Source organism: Hipposideros armiger, unplaced genomic scaffold (genome assembly GCF_001890085.2).
Source record: "Hipposideros armiger isolate ML-2016 unplaced genomic scaffold, ASM189008v1 scaffold_999, whole genome shotgun sequence".
In the NCBI taxonomy this organism is placed as follows: domain Eukaryota; kingdom Metazoa; phylum Chordata; class Mammalia; order Chiroptera; family Hipposideridae; genus Hipposideros; species Hipposideros armiger.
The window spans coordinates 17,189-36,570 of record NW_017732349.1 but is presented as its reverse complement, the minus strand read 5'-3'; the positions used below and the strand labels follow the sequence as shown (position 1 = coordinate 36,570).

The window sequence follows — 19,382 nt, the reverse complement described above, 5'->3', positions numbered from 1 at the left end:
GCTGATGATGAGGTGCAGATGGAGGGCAGCCTGGGGGCTGGCCCTGGGAGTGAGAGGAGCAGATTGACTCTGCAGGAGGAGGGGGGAGTGGAGGGGATTGGGCAGCTCTTTTTGACCTCATGAGTTTTAGCTGGTTTTCTCCTGAGAGAAGCAACATTTTTTAAAAAATGTAAACCATTGCATTAAAATGTACAACAAACGTGTTTAGTTTGTTTAGCTTACTTAAAGGCATCAAATAGGCCCATATTCACCAAACATTTTTACTATGTCTCTCAGACACTATGCTGGGAGATAGGACACCGCCCACCACAAATGACTCTAGGGATGCTGTGAAGATTAAATGTGAGAATGGCTTCCAAATGCATGGGCACAGAGGAGGGGTGACCATCACTGTTATGGGAGAAGTAAAACACATCATGCTCTGTGAGGTGAAGCTATATTCAAAGTGGCTCCGAGCATGAACAGGGGCCTGGGTTCAAGTCCAGATTCAATCTCCTGGAAGCAAATTACCCTGTAAACCTTGGTTTTCTCAGTCTGTAAAAAGAATATAGTATAATTCATAGAGACAGAAAGTAGAACAGTGCTTGCCAGGGGCTGGGGGAGGGGAATTGTATAGGTATAGAGGTTTGGTTTTGCAAGATGAAAAAAGTTCTGGCGGTTGGCTGGACAACAGTGTGAATGCACTTAACACAACTGAACTGTATGTACCCTCAAAATGGTTAAGATCGTAAATTTTATGTATATTGTACCACAGTTTTTTTTTAAAGCATAATAATAATCTAGTTCATGGGATCTGAGGGTTGGTTGAGCAATAAAAAGCATTCCATTGTACTCACAGTAATAATAGCTAACATTTACTAATCGGGTACTTTGTGTCAGGGATGATTCTTGTGAATCCTCACAACAACCCTTTGAGCTAGGTGTCATTACCAGCATTTTACAGATGAAAAATGCAGGCATGGAGAAGTCACATAAGGTGTTCGAAATACCCAGCTAACAAATGCTTAATAACTCACAGATAGTATTGACACCGTCATACAAAGATATCGACATTATTATCATCATGGTACAATGTAGTGTCATTATGAGTTTCACAGCACTGTGTGTTCTGAGGAACCATCTCTTGCCACCAGGGAATTAGAGAAGGCTTCATAGAAGATGCCCAGTACATCTGAGATGAGCCTTGAAGAACGGGTGGGGGAGTGGGAGGGGGAGTCAGCATAGGCATCACAGTTGGGAAGGTCTGTCAGGTTTTCAAGAACAGGGCACTACTTCCCTTAGGCTGGAGCAAAGGGGCAGCAGAGGTGGAAAATAGACCACCAAAGACAGGCAGAAGGAAGATGGAGGGGAGCTTTGAATTTTATTTGATGGCTGGTGAAAATCCACGGAAGCTGACTGGGGACGTGATGCTCAGAGCCGTGCAGGGCAGAGGCAGGTAAGGTAGGGAGTGCTTCGAATTGAGAGACCAGTATAAGGTCTTTGCATAAGTCCAAGAGGAAAAACCCAAAAGACAATGTTGATAGTGATGGTGATGGAGAGAAGGGTGGGCAAGGGAGAGACTTTAAAATTGGTAACTGATAAAGTGAAGAGGGCAAGGGGAAAGGGTCACAGATGGTCCTAAGTCATGGTAGTAACTGACAAACAGAAACAAGAGAAGAGGGGATTTAAGAAAGAGAAGATGTGAGTTCAGTTTCAGATTAATTGTATCGAGAGGGCCAGTGGGGTACTCAGGGGAGGGAGATAACCAGATAGGCACTTGGTGAGACTAAACTCAGGGCCAAAATTAGAGATTTGGTAGTCTAGAGGAGACTGCTAAGAAGGCCTTCTCATTCCGTATAGTATTTCAAGTTCCTGTAACCTTTGGAAACATCTTTCAAATTGGTCATGGGATCGTGAATGTACTTTTGTTTTCAAGGTCCCTTGGCCGTAACATTCCTGGTGAGACCTTCTCTCCTTCCCAAGCACATTGCCTCTGTTTCACCCCAGCTGACCTTGTCTTTTTCCACCTATAAAGCAGCAACCTCCCCTCCCCTAGGAAGCCTTCCCCGGTGGCAGAAGGTAATGCTAATTCCCTTGCAGTTCACATCCTCTTCATCTTTGCTATGAAGGTGGAGATGGGGTTAAATCACGTGTTCCAGCCAACAGCATGTGCAAAGACTGTGGGACAAGGAGCACAGCATGGCCAGTGGGGCTGGGGCACAAAGTGTGGGGGCGAAGCAGAGGCCAGCCCTGCAGGGCCTGGTAGACCCTGCCAAGAGCAGTGGGGGGGGGGGGAAGGGTTTTAAATGGGAGTGGTAGCATGGCGGGCTGTAACATGACCAGAGTTGCAATTCTGAACCACCTGTTCTGGTCCATGCAGAGAGCATGGATTGGAGAGGCTCCCAAGTGGACACAGGAAGACCCGTTGGGAGGGTATTGACGCCTGCTGATGAGCACGGCCTGAGGCCCATTCAGGCTTTTCTGTGTCCCTTTGTGACTATGGACGGATACTGTATGGATGTGCGGACTGGAGCTGACTTGTTCTTTTGCTGTTGAATCTGACTCATCTCCTTTGTAAACAGTAAGGTTATTGAGGGTAGAGATTCGGTTCTGTATTTTGTCCTCGGCTGTAAATCCCTACGACACTGGGAGCACAATAGATATTTAAACTGGGACGATGGAAAACTGCCCCAGGCTGCCACCTTTCAAAAGCCTCAAAGTAACATTTATTGACAGTATTAAATGGATAGTGGGTATTTTGTTCCACGTTTGGTTTCTAGACACTTAGACAGAGGATTAGATAATGCAGAGAAAAAAAAACTGGATGTCTAAACTCTTACTACTCAAAGTGTGGTCTGTGGGCCAGCGGCATGGGCATCACCTAGGAGCATGTAAGAAATGAAAACCCTCAGTTCCCACTCCAGACCCACTGAATCAGGGTGTGCATTTTTACCATGACCCCCAGGGGGTTCCCATTCATATTCAAGTATAAGAAGCTCCTGGGTATCTAAGCAATATCCCTCCAGACTTCTGTGGGTAATAGCCATACCTCAGGTATGTATCACACCCTGTCTGGTGTAGAAGTCTGTCCCTGCCAGGCTGGGAATTCCTGGAAGGTAGGGGCTGAGCACTGTGGATGGCCCTGGATCTCTCAGTCCATCGAGCACCATGACAGGAAACAGAAGACTTGGGGTTCACTCCTGGGTCTGCCATTGATGGGCTGTACATGTTGTATCATCTGTGAGAGGATTTTCAATCCTTCCAAAAGACCCACCCCAAATCTGACTGTGGAAAAGCTGAAGATGGCAGCAGGTCTCTGTACACAGTTTATTCACTGGCTTCATCTACAGGAGGAAGCATTTGGCGTGGAAAGCGGGAAAGCAATAACCAATTCAGAGTGGATGATGCCCAGGGCATCTAAGGAACTTGGGCTAAAGTTACCCCAAACAGCTGCCCTAAGGGTGAACCAAGGCAGATGGAGACCCAGTGGCCTCTGTCCAATCAGAGGTAGGTGCTAGCACCTCTCCCATTTTTGCAGGTAAGGAAACGGCTCAGAGAAGTTAAGTGACTTGCCCAGGCTCCCAGGAGTTCACAGGCTTCTGTATGCCAGTCATTCTAAGAAACCCAGAGTTCGGAGCTCAGCCTGGGGCTTCCGGGAGGCCAGGGACAGTCAGAGACTCTGACTCAAAACGGGCCCAACAGAACGGGTCCCAGGGCTTTTCCAGAAGGTTCCAGCTTTGTCGAAAGCTCCTATCAGCTTAAAAAGCAAACCGATGTAATCATGGGAGCAGCACGAGGAGGCCCCTGGCCCTACAGACTTCCTCCGAAGCTCAGGCCACCGCTGGCGCTGTGAGGGACACATTGCCAGTGCCTGGAAGGTTCTGAGGCTCAGCACCTCCCAGGGTCCACGGAACCAAGGGGCACCACCATACCCTTCACCCAGAAAGCCTCAGCTCAAGGCAGTCTGTTCCCTACCTAGAGGGACCAGGTCTGGAGTCCTCAAAGGCTCCCACAGCCAGCTATGAACAGGGAATAGCAGGGAGTTTGGGAGGAGATGAGGAGTAGGGAAGAAATCTTTCTGCCTAGCATGGAAGTTATATCTGCCTAAGCCAAACTGTGGGCCAACTTCTACACGTGTGACTCTGGAGTGGGGTGGGGTAAGAGTTGTGTCAGTCTGGTATTTTTCAATCAGAAAAGGCTGAGAGGTTCAGATGTGAGGGAAGGGACTCAAAGCAAAGGTCTGCCAGCCCACTGTGAAAGATAGGACACCTGAGCTATGAGGCTCTGAAGTCTGTGAGTTTCTACAAGAGGTTTGTCAGCACAGGCTCTTAGCATCGTACCCCAGTTAGGCTTCCCTATGAGCCAATCATTATTAATAACTGATAATTTGCAAAAGAATTCTCCCCTCTGATCCCTAATACCCCATTCAGAGTTCAACATTTTTCTTCATTTTTTTTTAAATAAATTTTATTGGGGAACAGTGTGTCTTTCCAGGACCCATCAGTTCCAAGTCAAGTAGTTATTTCAATCCAGTTGTAGAGGGCGTTTTTCCAGGACCCATCAGCTCCAAGTCAAGTAGTTGTCTTCCATTCTAGTTGTGGAGGGCACAGCTCCTTGGCCCATGTGGGAATCAAACCAGCAACCTTGGTGTTATGGGCCTGCGTTCCAACCATCTGAGCTAACCGGCCGCCCCAACGTTTTTCTTCATTTTAATTTTTATTGTTTCTCCAGTTACGACGACTTAGTGCTTTCTCTTTGTTCTTCCGCACCTTGTTCACTGAAATCCTGGCTGGCAGTTCTATCAGCAGAACTACAAAACCAAAAAGGCAACAACATTTTAGAGCTTTCCCTGTGTCACCCAAGGAGGCTAGGGGCAAGGGGAGGGGACATGAAAAAGAAAGTAGGGTGTGGAGCCTTACAAACGAGAGTCCAAATCTTAGCTCTGCCATGATTAGCTGTGTGACTTTGAACAAATCACTCATCTGTAAAATGAGGTCACAATGCCAGCCAATGCAAGAAGGATACTAGGTACTGAATGGAAATGTGATGTCGGACATGTGGTGAGTTCTCAATTCAGAGTCAAAATATCACTGTGATTATTACTAATCACTTGAATAGAATCTAGGCCTTCCACATGGCAATGGACATACCGGAAAATGTCAGAAGCCAGGTAGGTGCTACCTCTAGTGGGCCCTGCCTCTCCAACCAATAGGAATAAGGGAGGAAGAGTGGGGCTTGGAACAGGCAGAGTGTCCTTTTCCCAATGGTAACAATGACAAGAGCTACCGTTTATTGAGCACTTATTCTGGGCTAGGCAGTATTAACATGCATTAATTCATTTCATCCTAGGAGGCACCGTGTCACAGGTAAAGAAGCAATTTGGAGAAGTTAAGTGACTTACCCAAGTTCCCATAATACCAGTAGGTGGACAAACTCAGAATAATAATGGTTTCTATGTAGCAGAAACATATGCGCTCAGGGCTTTTTGGGGTGGTTGTACAGGTTGTTCATGGCACAAGAGAGCCTAGCCAAAGAGACAAGTTGGGGCTGAAACTCAGCCCCTGCTCTGTTTGCCAGGCTCTACCCTGGTGCAAGGCTATGTCTACCTGGAGGCAGGGACACCTTTTTCTAATTTGATAACGATACCACATGAGCTATCAGAGGCCATGTTAATTAATGCTTTATGTAATCCTTAAAACAGCTCTGTGGGCTAGATATTAACAACCCCATTTTGTACATGAGGAAATGCAGGCCTAGAGAGTTCAGGTCCCTTAGATAAATCACTTTGTAAGTGATAAGGCTAGGATTTGAACCTGAGACTGAAGCCCATGCTCTAAACTATTACTGGTGCCATCCCTAAGTGCTCAATAGATGAATAAAGGAAAAATACGTAATTGTTTGACTTTTACCTTTAAATATATGGCGGTTCTAATGAGGCCCCAGGGCTATCAAGTCCCTTAGTAAAGTTGTAGAAACTAAATCGATCAGGGATTTGGGACATTATCTCTCAGTGCTCCAAACTTGTGGCTTTATGCTTGTTAAGTATTTTGGTAGCTCAATTTCCTCTTCTGAAAGTGACGGTAATAAAAAGGAACGTTTCTCATAAAGTGTGTGTGTGCATATGTAATAACCTTCACATCACCTATGGGAGAATGGCACTATCATCACCCTTTTGCTCAGGGAGGTGAGTGACACGCTCAGGGTCACACAGCCAGTAGTGCAGAGTGAAGACCTGAAACCCAGGATCCCAACCCTTAGTCTCATGCTGAGTCTTGGGCTCCTTGCTAAATACCTTAGAACTTTGGGAGTGCCTGCAGCCTGCCTGGTGGCCCAGACATCACACAGTGCACGTACAAGTAGATGGTACTAGAAACTGACGTTAATCACATGACCACACTGAGTTCTTTTAGAAGATGTGGCAGGAAGGAGCACTCTGGGAGGAGTCTTTGCTTGGCGCCTATGCCCGAAAACAAAACCTCTGCCTTTGCAGGAACTAGGGCAACCCAGGTTACAGCCTCGGGTGATGTAAGCTTTTCCAGAGCTGCCTTGGGAGGGGAGAAGGACCTGGGAACATTGCAGGGTGAGGTCCCTCTGACAGGGCTCAGACTTCCTCATCCCTGACTGTGGCCAGGTTCAAAGGAAATACCATCTGTGAAAGCATTTTGCAAAGAGGTGTGGTCCAAATGCAAAGTGCTATTGTTTTCCTCCCATCTGTGAGGAGTGGGGGGGAACACTGAATCCATCTATGCTCAAATGACAGACTTGCCCATCCTCTGATAAAATGCAAGCTGCTGCTCCCACCCCAGCTGGGTGCCTTCCAAAATGAAAACATGCACATGCACTCTCCCCCTGTCTCCAACAACAACCTGCCACGATCTCCAGCTCTGCAGACCCCTCTGCACAGGCTGGTAAGCCCATCCCCCGCTTGCCTCCCCACCACCTCCAACCCCATGCATGAGGCCCCTTCTTGGCTGTGGGTACACTACTCCTTCTGTGGGGTAGGATCTGTGGGTGACAGGGGCGGGAGAAAGACAGACATACAGACCTTCCAGCGATGGCCGCATTCATTGCATAAGACAAAGGTAGTCATGGGCTCATCAGCACTGCGTGTCTGCACCTGAGAGAGGATAGCGCGTGAGGAAGTCACTCCCCTGCTCTAGGATCTGCTATAGCTCCCACTGTCTGTAGGAGTAGGTCCAAATCCCAGAGCGTGACACTATTATTCCCACCCCACCCTGGCAATTCCCTTATCACTGAAAACTCCATAATCTATATTTTCCTTTCCTCTTGCAGGTCCACCAGCTCACTTCAGTATCTCACTGGCTCAGCCTGGCCTTTGTCCTTTCATGCTTGCTGATCCTTCTAAACCGATCTCTCTTCTCTTTCCTGAAGTCTCATCCCGACTTGCCTCTGAACACACCCTATTGGATGTGCCTCAGTGATCTGAATTTGCGTGAGCTGGAAGCACCCTTAGAGATCATCTAGTTCATTCCTTATTTTACAGGTGGAAGGATTGAGGCCCAGAGAGGAAACGAGATTCAAAGATCACCGGGACTATTTCATGTTGTGTTTTCTAGTTTCTCATTCCCTTAACCAAACCATTCAGGTGCAGGGACTGGGTTTCCCACAGCAAGTCCCTGGCGCTTCCAGATTTAACAACTGCTGTTCTAATTTTCTATGGCCACCCCTGGATGGCCATGACATACAGCATGTTGTTACTCTGCTGACACTCAGCTATGAATGATGTCACCTGGGAGTCGGTGGGGCGGTAGATCGTCCCCTGGCTAATGAGTGAGCCCAGCAGTTGGCCAGGAGGACACAGCTTAGGACAGCCTTGTCACTGAAGAGCAATGATACCTGTGGACAGATTAACACTGGGGTTTCCCTGTGCAGAGGAAACTTTGCTAATGGGCGATTTTCTTCTGGTGGGAGGTGAGGCACAGGAAGCACGTCCTTCCGTGGAAATGTGCTTGGAGAAGAGCAGGGGCTTACGCAAACAGCTCCGAATTCCTGAATGGGGATTCTCCAAGGGATGGCTCCTGATGGCTAGGCTGACTGTATATCTGCCGTAGCCACACATCCTGTGGGCAAGGTGCTCTTGCTAAATCTTTCTTGCCAAACAGATGGAAGAATGAATAGAGTTCTAGAATGACTAGATACCAATTAGAATCCAAGAATATTGGTGCCCTAAGGGCATAATATGTGCCACCAAGAGACAGGAGGTGGTTCTCTGGTACTAAGTCTTCCAGAAAAGGGGTCTTCACGGCTTTCCGTGTCTCCCCACACTGAGCAGTGGTCTTCATGCTTAGGACTCTGGGCTAACTCCCTTAGGCTTGCCACACCAAGCTGGCTGTATTTGCAGGCAGAAAGGTCTGGATGTGGATTGATTACTATCTCTGCCACTGGTCATCTCTGCCATCTTGGACAAAGCTGCAAAGCTTGTTTCCTGTCTGGGCCTCAGTTTCCCTGTGTGTAAAATGAGGGAGTTGAGTTTTACCATTGCTAAGTTCCCTTCCAACCATCTGTGACTCTACAGTTCTGTGCCCTGTAAGTCTGGTTTCTCTTATGCTTGCTTCAGAGCCAGTCAGAACATGCTGGCCAAGGCTCACAGACACAAATTTGGGGGCTCGTACATGCAGAACACTTTCCAGAAGCCACAGGTGCAGCATACTGGTGACTAAGACTTGTCCTTCTGTCTGCAGCCCTTTCCCTCGCAGGCTCTTCCCTGGGCTCACTCTCTCTGGTTCTCCACCTCTCTGCCCCTGTAGCCTCCTCGACCATACCTGGTTATAGGAACAGTGCCTCCTCTTGCATTTGGGGCACTGGAGGAGGTCAGTAGTGGTGCCGCATGTCTTGGCCATCTGGTGCTCACGGATAGCCTCCAGGGTCATGGCGTGCCTCCATTTCCGCAGCTCATCACTGGCCATTTCCTGGAGAGAAATGAGTCTGCCCTTCAGGGCTGGGGAGTCCCAGGGGCCCTGCCCCACACCTGGTTTCTAGAGAGCCTGAACAGAGGAGGGGGGAACATGATGGACTTGAGTACAAGAAGCTGGAGGAAGGCCTGGACTTCTGGCCCTGCCCCAGCTGGGAAAAGGCTCTACTCGAAGAGTCCCCATTCTGCTTTTGAGTAGAAGAACAAACTTAGGGGGCTCTGGCTGAGCCAAGTGCAGAAGGGCATGTACAGGAGAGAAGAAGGCACACAGCTTCTGTCCGAGGATCAACGCTTTAGTTTACTGTGTTAAATTCAAGGACTAGGTCCTCAGATCTGGTGCTCACCCTGCGTGCCAGGACCTTGGGAACCTGCTTCAACTTTTCTGCCTGGGCTGACTTGACCATTGACTTATGATATATGATGTTCTCCTTATGCTTCCAGTCTGGACTTGACCCAGGGCCTGTCCAAGCTATGATCACTGCCCAGCCCATTCTGCCTTGTGGGAACCTTGGTCTCGCTATGACTTGCTGCTGCTGTGCCCACCCACGCAGGACCGGAAGCCCCTGCTCACCTGTAAGTGCATCACAGAACATCTTTTTCTTTCAGTTCCTACAGCAGAGTTTCACGTCTTGTGTCAACTCGCTGCAGATACTCAGTTTCTGCGTTACCTAGGTCCTTTCCTTCTTTAATCCTCTCCCTGGCCATTTGACTCTCCTTCAACCTCTGCCAGAGGAGAGCAGAGACGGGGACACTCAAACCAGAAAGAGCTCTAGTTAAGGTTGGTGTGCGGGGAGGAGGATGGCAGAAGCTAATGTGAAAATGAGGATTTGGTCCTGGCTAAACATTTGCATTGTTGCTGTCTATCCTGGATCCTTAAACCATGGAGAACAGTGCTGGCACAAAGGTCAAGTGATTTTAGTGACCACTTAATCCAATGCTGACCATTGTAATGGTTATAACCACTTGAGCTTGAGAAAATGCAGATTCCTATGAATCCAAAACTTGAAGAGCAGGCCCAGGGATATGCATTTTTACGAGTGCCCTTAAGTTATCCTGGTACACACGAATGTTTAAATCTTAGTGTGTTAAATTCTAGGTCTTAACCCGTGGCGGGGGTATATAGAAAAACAAGTCAATCCAAGGCCATATAAGCAAAGAACAGCTGACTTTAAATTGGGGAGATTTTCCAGAGCATAATGCATTCATTCATTCAGAATCTATTGGATGTCAATTTACTGAATGTCTTTAACTGCATTGGTGTGCTGGTAAACCAGCTTTGGCTGTAGGGTTGGCTGATTCGTAGCATTTACCTATTTCCACGGTGTAAATACTACTTCCACCATGACCAATTTCAAGCTCCTCCAGTGATGTAGTTGAAGGGCGAGTCGGGCGAGTCGGGGCTAGATACACAGAATTGTCTCTCTTGAGCTGGTAGGAGCTGCTGCCTCCAGCACACCACTGACTCGAAGCCCTCAGGATTCACATAAGATTTGGTTCCTGTCCCCAGGTAATGCTAATCTGGTGGAGTAGCCAAGCATTTATAAAAAGTTGCAAGATAGAGTATGAAGTACCAAAGCAAAGGGATACAAAGTCCAGGGAAATCCCCAGAGTGTGGGAGCAAACTGCTTCGGGACAGGAGGGGCTCATTAAAGAAGCTGACACCTGAACCAGTCTTGAAAGATAAGCAGGACTTCCCCGAGGGAGATGGCACATTCTAGATAAAGAGAATGGTGGAAGCAAAAGATCACAGGGCAGAATTCCATGTTTGGAGACAGTATTTGGCATGGGTTCAGGGAGAGGAGTGTGGGAGCCATGGCTGGGGGGTCAGATTATGGGAAGAGGGTCTTGTGTGCCACCTAAGAAACAGAGCACAGAAAAAAATCCACCAACCCACCAACCCACATACCTATGTCTGCCCTGACTCATTTAGAAGGTGTCAGCATCAAAGACACATGGAGTAAGTACGGTAATATAGAAAATAAGGCAGGAAATGAGGGGAAAAAAAGGTATGAGATTACATACCTCACATTGTATACACTGTTAGAGAAGGGACCCAAATGTGAATTCGATAAATATTTGTTGAGCACTTATGACATGCCAGACACTGGTCTCAGTGCTGGGTGAACAGCAGACAAAACCCCTCTCCATGTAGGGCTGACAACATGTCCACTCAGCAACTCTAATGGATATCTCAGAATCTACTCCATTCTTTGGTAGAGAGGAACAGGAAGAAGGAAGAGTGAGGGCATCAGGTGGACAAGAAAAGAGACACAAAAAGGGAGTTAGAGGAGATACAGGGATGCAGAGATGGACACCCATCCACATAATCATCCACTGCCTCAGGCTTTCCCTGACAGAAACCCGGTCCTAAGTCACAGCACAGCATGCAGCCCCACCCTAAGCTATTACTTTTCTTACTGAAGCAAAAAATGGTCCTATATTTCTTACAGAAGCATCCTGCAAAAGACGACCCTAGAAAGAGGATCTCCTTGGCATTCGGTGCCTGGGTTGCCAGCAGGTGGGTGGTTGGTAGCTGTCCCTGTGGAGGGCCTGCTAGATTTCTGGCTTGCTCCTCTTGGCCTGGTCAGCCTTGTTTTGGACCTGAGTTGACCAACCTATTCTCTTGCCCTGCTCCAGTGAACAGTCCTTGGGTTAGGGCCTGACTTCACCCACATGGCCAGCTGCTTTGCTGGGACTTTTGGGGCCTGTCTTTGTCCTAATCCAGATCCCCATCTGCAGGGACCTTGCTGGGTTTGCCTCAAACCTGTGTCTACACCTTGCTCTTGGTTCTCCTGGGCCTGGTTTCCCAGCATGGCTCTGGAATTGCTTGTAAGACAGTCTCTTGCTAGCATTCCCACCATAACACACACAGAGAGAGAGACAGAGAGAGAGAGACAGAGAGAGAGACAGAGAGAGAGACAGAGAGAGAAGCAGAGCGACTCCAGAGCCACAGAGTGAGGCACGGAGAGAAATAAACACAAGCCTTGCGTTTCCATAACAGTCACAGCTACTCCTTCCAGGGAAGGAGAATACACTGTGAAACCAACTTGCGATCTGTAACTCTAGGCATATATTGCTATTTGCCGGAAAAGGTCAGATATTTGAAATGAAGGAGAAAGGTAACCCTGGTCCACCTGTGCCAAGTTCCCTATTTTATCCTAAAGCCAAGGATTTTATCAGTCTTATTTTGGGTATTTGAGAAAAGCAGTGAACCCACCCCTCAGAAAAACATACATGCACACCACACCCCCCCACACCTACACACACCACATACACTAAAATATACACACACGTCACACACACATACTAAACACCAAACATACACCACACACACAACCACCAACACCCAGAGGCACACTCTTGCCAGACAGACAGTTTCAGAGGATACCAGACACCCTGGGAACACCCAGACTCCAGAAGTCATGCATTTTCCCTCCCCACTCTGGGCCACTTCCTTTAGCAGTGCCCATCTCCAGGTGCTTGTGGGGAATCCCTCAGTTAACTCTGGCAGTAAGGAGCCGCTGAGGGTGTACAAAATGTCTTTCCAAGATGTACTCTGAAATAAACAGCTCTCCGTTCAAATCCTCATCTGTCACTTACAAGTTGTGGGTGGCCTCAGTTTTCTCATCCATAAAACAAGGACAATATTTCCTCTTTTATAGCATTGTGCTGAGGGTTACACGAAGTGGTTGGTGAATGGGCCTATTATTTACTAATTCTGGGGAAGGCTTTTCATGTATTAACCTCCTAAACCCTTCACATATATTAACTCATTCAATCCTTCATGAGATACCTATTGTTATTTCCATTTTACAGATGAGAAAACCGAGGCACAGAGATGTTCAGGAGCTTGTCTAAGATCACACAGCTAAGTGGCAGAGGCAGAATACAAAGTCAGACAGTCTGGCCCAGCTCCCAAGCTTCTAACCACTATACTATGCTTCCTCAAACAGGCTTGTTCCCTTTTCCTTCCCTTACTGACCGCTTCAAGCTGGGTCGATCCTTCCTTCCTATAAGTCCCCATCATGGCTCTACCATGGCACTTCCCACCTCTATTTTATACATATCTGTAAGCATGTCTCTCTCCCTACCTTGGACTGTGATCCATGGAGACAGGGACTCCTGTTCTGGCTTGGGCCCAGAGCTGAGTAGCGGGACATGGAACTGAACAAAGCAGAAGAGGGAGGCAGACAACAAAGCAGTGAAGAGTGGGTGCTCTGAGGCCACACAACCTGCCTCCTGGCTTCATTTTCTAGCTGTGTGCATAGGCAAATCAGTTAACTCCTCTGAGCCTCAGTGTCCTCATCTGTACAATGGGAATAATAAACATCTCTACCTCAGTTGGTGTGAAGATAAAACTAGCCAGTGCACCTAAAGTGCTTAGCACAGTGCTTAGTACATATCAGCTGTGTTCACTATCCCGCTGGTCCAGAGGCCCTGAGTGATGGGGAGTCTGAGGTCTGGCTGCAAGAGCCCCTGGCTCGTCTTCATGGAGGCACAAGCCACTGCCTCCCAGCCCACCATACAGAGGTCCCAGACCTCGCCCTCACCTCTGCTGTCATCTTGGCAATGACCCCGGTGGAGATGGTCCCACTGAGCACTTTCTGCCGCAGGCCAGGGTTCTTGGGGTCCTTGAGGTTGCTGAGGCGGCTGCGCACGCGGTTCCGGTACTTGATGTCTGTGCTCTTGAGCTCCTGGTAGATATGTGACACAGTCAAGGGCCAGCCAGCAACTCGTGGAGGGGCACAGGATGGGGAATCTCACCCTGAGGCCCAAAGAGCCCCAGGGCCATCTCTTCCTGTCCTTGGACTTGGACAGGGGTCGGGAACTTTTGTGACTTCTGACTCCCTAAGCATGGATCTCACTTGCATATTTGGGGTCAGGCATGTATCAGGGACAGAAAACAGCCTCCAAGGTGAGATCAGGTCACAGCAAGCACTGTGGTGTCATAGACCCCGGGTTTGTCAGAGCCTCTTGTGTGACCTCAGGCGAGTCACATGACCCCTTTGTGCCTCAGTTTCCTTATTTATAAAATATAGGGCTGTTATGAGGATTCAGTGAGCTAAGCTGCATGATGCACTAGTGTGGTGTCTGGGACATATCAAGTACTCAACATTTAGAGTCTGTTAAGATGGTACTGATGAAGAATCACCTTTAGCTACCTGGAGGTTGTGAGTCCAGCTAGCAGAGGAAAACCTAAGATAAGAAGCCACATGTTTAAGGCACTAAAAAGTATTGTAATAAAGAAATCGTGGGGGCGACAAGTTAGCTCAGTTGGTCAGAGCGCAGTGCTCAAAACACCAAGGTTGCCGGTTTGATCCTGACATGGGCCACTGAGCTGCGCCCTCCACAACTAGATTAAAACTACTGGATTTGGAGCTGGTGGGTCCTGGAAAAACTGTTCCCCAATAATAAAAAGAAAGAAAGAAATCGCTGAGTTTTGTTTAATCTGGTGCTCCCAATTCTCTGGTAATACCCCCTTTTCTCTAGTAATACTTATTACCATCCCCTGGCACCTACTTTGGGAATTGCTGATCAGACTTATGTTTCTCATTAATAGATGAGGAAGCTGAGGCTTAGAAAGGGTGCGGGCCTTTGCTCAAGGTCACAGGGCAAATTCCCGGCAGAGACAGGGCTGGAAGCCAGACCCCTCCACTAACGGTAATGCGCTCTCCACTCACCCAGCAGGAAGTCACCCCTGGCCACGGACCACAGTGAGTTCTCTGTCCAGATGCTGCATCCCAGACAGGCCTCCCACCCCCTCCTCCCTTCTGCATCCCTAGAGGAGCTCAGGGAACACAGCCACATTTTCTTGGTCTCCTAAGCCAAGCAGAATCAGGAAGACGAAGCCTTTGCTGGGGGAAGCCATATATGCGAGAAAGAGACTGTGGGGAATGTGGAAAAATGGAAATAGCTGACTTGCTAGAAGTGGTGGGAGGGAAGGTAGCATTATTTATTTTATTTGTGTTACTGTGGTTTTAATGTTGTTTGTGCAATACAAATGTAAAAAGAAATATGCCATAATATGCATTTGAAAGGCAACACATTTGTTTAAAAATCTGTGTTTGGGGTTCCTGAAGGTGTATGTCTGCTTGATCTCTGTGGGGACAGGAGGGCTGGCAATACTTCCATCAGCCTCCTCCCGACTCTGTCTCCATTTCCTGAGATCACAGGGGAGGACGAGAGGTGGAACACAGAGCTGGGGGTCACTGACCATTCAGAGGAGCACATGCTAGCCACCCCACCCCCACCCCCCAACCTCCCAAGCTGCCATGTCACTCCAAAGGAAACTGAGCTTTTTTAGAACACAGAGCATTCAAGCCCCCAAACTTATCCTCCCCCTGGCCTCCTGCCATCTGAGAACAAAGAGCTAAAAGGTTGATGCAGCTCTGACTTTCTCTCCTTCAGAAGAAGGACACGCAGTGTAGGATGAAAACGAAGAGGAAAGGCCAGGAGGGGGAAAAAGTACTGGATCGGGGCCAGCCGAGTGGTTCAGTTGATTAACAGCATGAACTCTGAGCAACAGGGTCGTCAGTTCAATTCCCACATGGGCCAGTGAACTGCACCCAAGCTGAGCTGTAGCTGAGCTGCCAACAGGTGTCAGGGTAGCTCAGCTGGTGAGAGCACGTGCTCCTAACAACAAGTTTGCCAGTTTGACTCCCACATGGGATGGTGGGCTATGCCCACCCACAACTAAAATTGAACATAGCACCCTGGGCTGAGCAGCCACGAGCTGCCGATGGGCGGCTGGATGGCGACTGGACTTGGAGCTGAGCTAGCTGCACCCTCCACAACTAAAATTGAAGGACAACAACTTGGCTGTTCCCCTTCCCCAATTCCCTAATAAAATCTTTATATATAGATATAAAAAAGTACTGGATCATTCACCTTTGTTTCAAACTGGGCTTGAAGGTGGAAGGGACCAGCTTGGAGGGATGAGTGTTCCAGAGAAAACTAAGATGAATCTCATGCTCTCTGTTCTGAATTAATTAGAAGTTGTGAAAATGTACTTGGTGAGGTGCTGGATAGCTCAAGATATGCTGGTTAATAATTAAATGATGGTGGAGAGAAAATCCCAGAAAATATACTGGAGGATATTAGGGTGGGCCTCTGCAGGCGATGGAAGCAGGTAAATTTATTGTCTGCAGATTGGCTCCTGCCACTCTCCAACCCCAGTTGAGCTCCCTAAGTAGAGCCAAAGAGGCTCAAAAGGGTCACTCACACCTCAGTGTGACACTCTGACCCCCTCTCTCCATGCCTCTTTGACATGCAAAGCTTTGTTTCCAGTAAAAGAAATTCTAGCATTCACTGCAGGGGGGAAACACAGTGCTGAGGATTTTTTTCTCCCAAGACAAAAATATTTTGTGCAATGGGCCCATATCACACACGTGGTCACCTCCTCTGTCTACACAAGGCCCCTTTCAGATAGTGGGAGAGCGGGGCATATAAATAGCTCAGGACATGGAATCCAAAGACCAAGGTTTTCAGTCCAGCTCTGACACCCAGTAGTTCCTAAGCCTCAGTTTCCTCATCTGTGAAGTGGAAACAACAGCCCTTGCCTTACAGAGATTGTTGTGAGAACTAACACAGGTAGGAAAAGTCGACCGCCCATTACAATGCCTGGTACATATTGGGTAGTAAAAAAATGGGAGCTGTTATCTTCAGAGACTGGAAGATGGGAAAAGGCTGAACATGAGATATGCTGTCCTCTCTATCTACTTGACTACTTGACGTCACAACCTAGGCACATTATGACACAGCCTATTCTGGCACAGCAGTTGAGCCATCAGGTTCTGGCATCACACTTTCTGGGTTCAAATCCAACTATGCCATTACTATTTGCTGTGTGAGCTTTGGCAAGTGACTTAACCTCTCTGAGCCTGAGTTACTTTACCTGTAAAATGGGATTAATGAGGGGAAACTACCTCGTGGATTGTTTTCAACATTGAATGAGGTAAGGTGCTGCTCATAAACAGCCTACATGAGGCCGACAGGTGCAAGATTTAATAAGCGTTAGCTAGAATTAAGAACTCGGATTCTAGGGCAGAGCAGAAGCTGTCCCTGGAGGTCTTTGCCTCCCTGTTCACTGTCCTGGGTCCCCTGCACTTGGGGGACCTGCGGCTGGACAGTCCAGGCACCACAGTCCCGGTACAGCTCAAGGATATGATCTTCAATTTCTGATGCCATCTTGTCACAGTTAACTCCATAGTCCTTGTACTCATCTAAAAAAAATTTGGGAAACACAGGCATCAGCCAGACATGACCTTGGCAGTGAAGCCTGCTTGTACCAGGGCCTATAGCATCCTGTACTACTCCCATGGCACTGAGAAAGACCACATCTCATTTGCCCTTGGGAAGCCCTTCCCTCCCTGGCCCAGGCCCTCTCACCATCTGTCTTCAAGGCCGCTGACAGCATCTCCACACACTTGTCCCGGACAGAGTCCCCTGTGAGATAGCAGGGCTCCAGGAGGCAGACGGAGGGGACAAAGGTGGGGCTTGAGGGGCTGCCGGGTGTTTTGGGGGTCTCCACTTTCGATTTGCTGCTGTTTGATCTGAGAATGACAATCAGTAATCGACATGTTGACATTAAGCAAATAAAGCATATATTGAGCAACATTCTAGATGTTTTTAGAGACGATCTCCTTTAATCCTCTTAACAACCCCAGGAGGTTGGTATTCCTATCTCCATTTTAGCACTGTCTTTTAAAGCGCATTTTAGAGAGAGATGTATTTAAAGATGCATTTTAAATAATTTGACTCAGGTCACACATCTGGAAACCAGTAGAACCAGAGTTAAAACCCAGGCAGTTGAAGTCCGGTATCCACGCTCTTAACCAACCACTGTATCCTACTGGTTACAGAGCAGTGTAACAACGCTAAAGACTCGACTCTGATCCATCGGGCACTGTGCTGGCTGCGCTCTCTTTATGCTCTCATTGAACCATTTATTCACTCATTCAATAAATGTTTATCAGGCCACGTAGTCTCCAGGTACTACTGTGCTAAGAACAAGGGATAAGGCAGACAAGTCAGAAAACATCCCTCCCTCAAGAAGCTGACAGTTGAGCGAATACTGAATGTCCCACCATTTAAGAGGGCTGGCTTTTACCACGTGCCAGCAACTGTGCCAAGCACTTTCTAATTTAATCTTCACAGCAGTCCTAGGAGGTAAATACTGTTATCATTCCCATTTGCAAATGAGGAAACAAACCTAGAGTTACACCGCTGAGATTTGAACTCAGGTCTGTCTGATTCCAATGCTTATGCTCTTAATTCCTATGATACACTCACTGCCAATGAACGATCCCATTTTGGTTTTGACTTTAAAAAGACAAACAAACAGAAAAACATAGATGTATATATAAGCACAGATGACTGGAGGGATAATCGTGTGTCTTGGTCTACCTGGGTTGCCATCATAAAATACAAGATTGGGTTGCTTAAACAACAGAAATTTATTTCTCACAGTTCAAGGTGCTGGTCAGTTTGATTTCTGGTGAGACTTCTCCTTCCTGGCCTGAGATGACCACCTTCTCACTGTATTCTCACGTAGAGAACAAGTGAGCTGTCAGCTGTCTCTTCTTATAAAGACCCTACTCCTATTGGATCAGGGCCCCGCACACTTATGACCTCACTTAACCTTAATTACCTCCAAAAAGGCCCTACCGCCAAATACACATTGGGAGTTGGGGCTTCAACATATGAATTTGGGGAGGGGAGTCACAAACATTCAGACCATAACACCATATTACTAGCAATTATCTATCTGAGATGGGATTATAGGAGATTTTTTTTTCAAAGATTTTTATTGGGGAATTGGGGGGATGGGAACAGCGCTGGGGAATTGGGGGAAGGGGAACAGACAAGTTGCTGTCGTTTTGTTCTTCAGTCTAGTTGTGGAGGATGGTGCTTCACTGGCCCAAGTTGGCACCATCACTGCGCTCTTCCCGGGCGAGGCAGATCAGTCGCCGGCTTCTGGCCAGCCGCTCACTGTGGCTGCGGTGGCTGCTGGCTACACACGGTAGCCCAAGGCAACCCACTGCCACAGGGGCTGCAGCCTACACCATCGCCAGTGACTCACGGCAGCCCAGCTCCAGGTTGAGCTGTTGTTCAGCATCTTAGCTGTGGAAGACAGTGTCACTGGCCCTCATATGTGGGATCCGAACCAGGGCCCTCTGGCATCCCAAGCCAGTTCTTAACCATCGCGCCACTCAGCCGGCCCTACATATTTTCTTAATCTTCTATGAAGAATATATCTACTTTTATAATGAGAAACACATTTTTTTTATTTAACATTTGACAATTATGAGTGGCAACTCTGTGCTGATGGCTCAGATAGGTTTCCTGTCTTTCTGTTCTCAAGGAGCTGCCAGCAAAAGGTGGAAGCAACCCAAGTGTCCACTGATAGATGACTGGATAAACAAAATGCGGTAGATACATATAATGGAATATTATTCAGCCATAAAAGGGA

The 19,382-nt window shown here is 47.9% G+C and overlaps 1 protein-coding gene across 6 annotated transcripts in view; it reads right to left on the bottom strand.

Moving 5' to 3' along the window:
* Positions 1-4,669: 4,669 nt before the first annotated feature.
* TCEA3 (transcription elongation factor A3) overlaps positions 4,670-19,382 on the bottom strand; it is a 30,970-nt gene continuing 16,257 nt past the window's right edge. The window contains exons 6-11 of one of the 6 annotated variants that reach the window (XM_019631440.1): positions 17,300-17,463; positions 17,077-17,133; positions 13,462-13,616; positions 8,763-8,909; positions 7,025-7,096; positions 4,670-4,789 (exon numbers count right to left, since the gene is read on the bottom strand). In XM_019631440.1, the coding sequence (XP_019486985.1) occupies positions 4,781-4,789; positions 7,025-7,096; positions 8,763-8,909; positions 13,462-13,616; positions 17,077-17,133; positions 17,300-17,463 (604 nt within the window). In that variant the 3' untranslated portion in view covers positions 4,670-4,780. Of the gene's footprint in view, positions 4,790-7,024; positions 7,097-8,762; positions 8,910-9,481; positions 9,635-13,002; positions 13,076-13,461; positions 13,617-17,076; positions 17,134-17,299; positions 17,464-19,382 lie in introns of those variants that run through there. The other 5 variants (XM_019631441.1, XM_019631444.1, XM_019631442.1 and 2 more) reach the window with 5 other exon arrangements.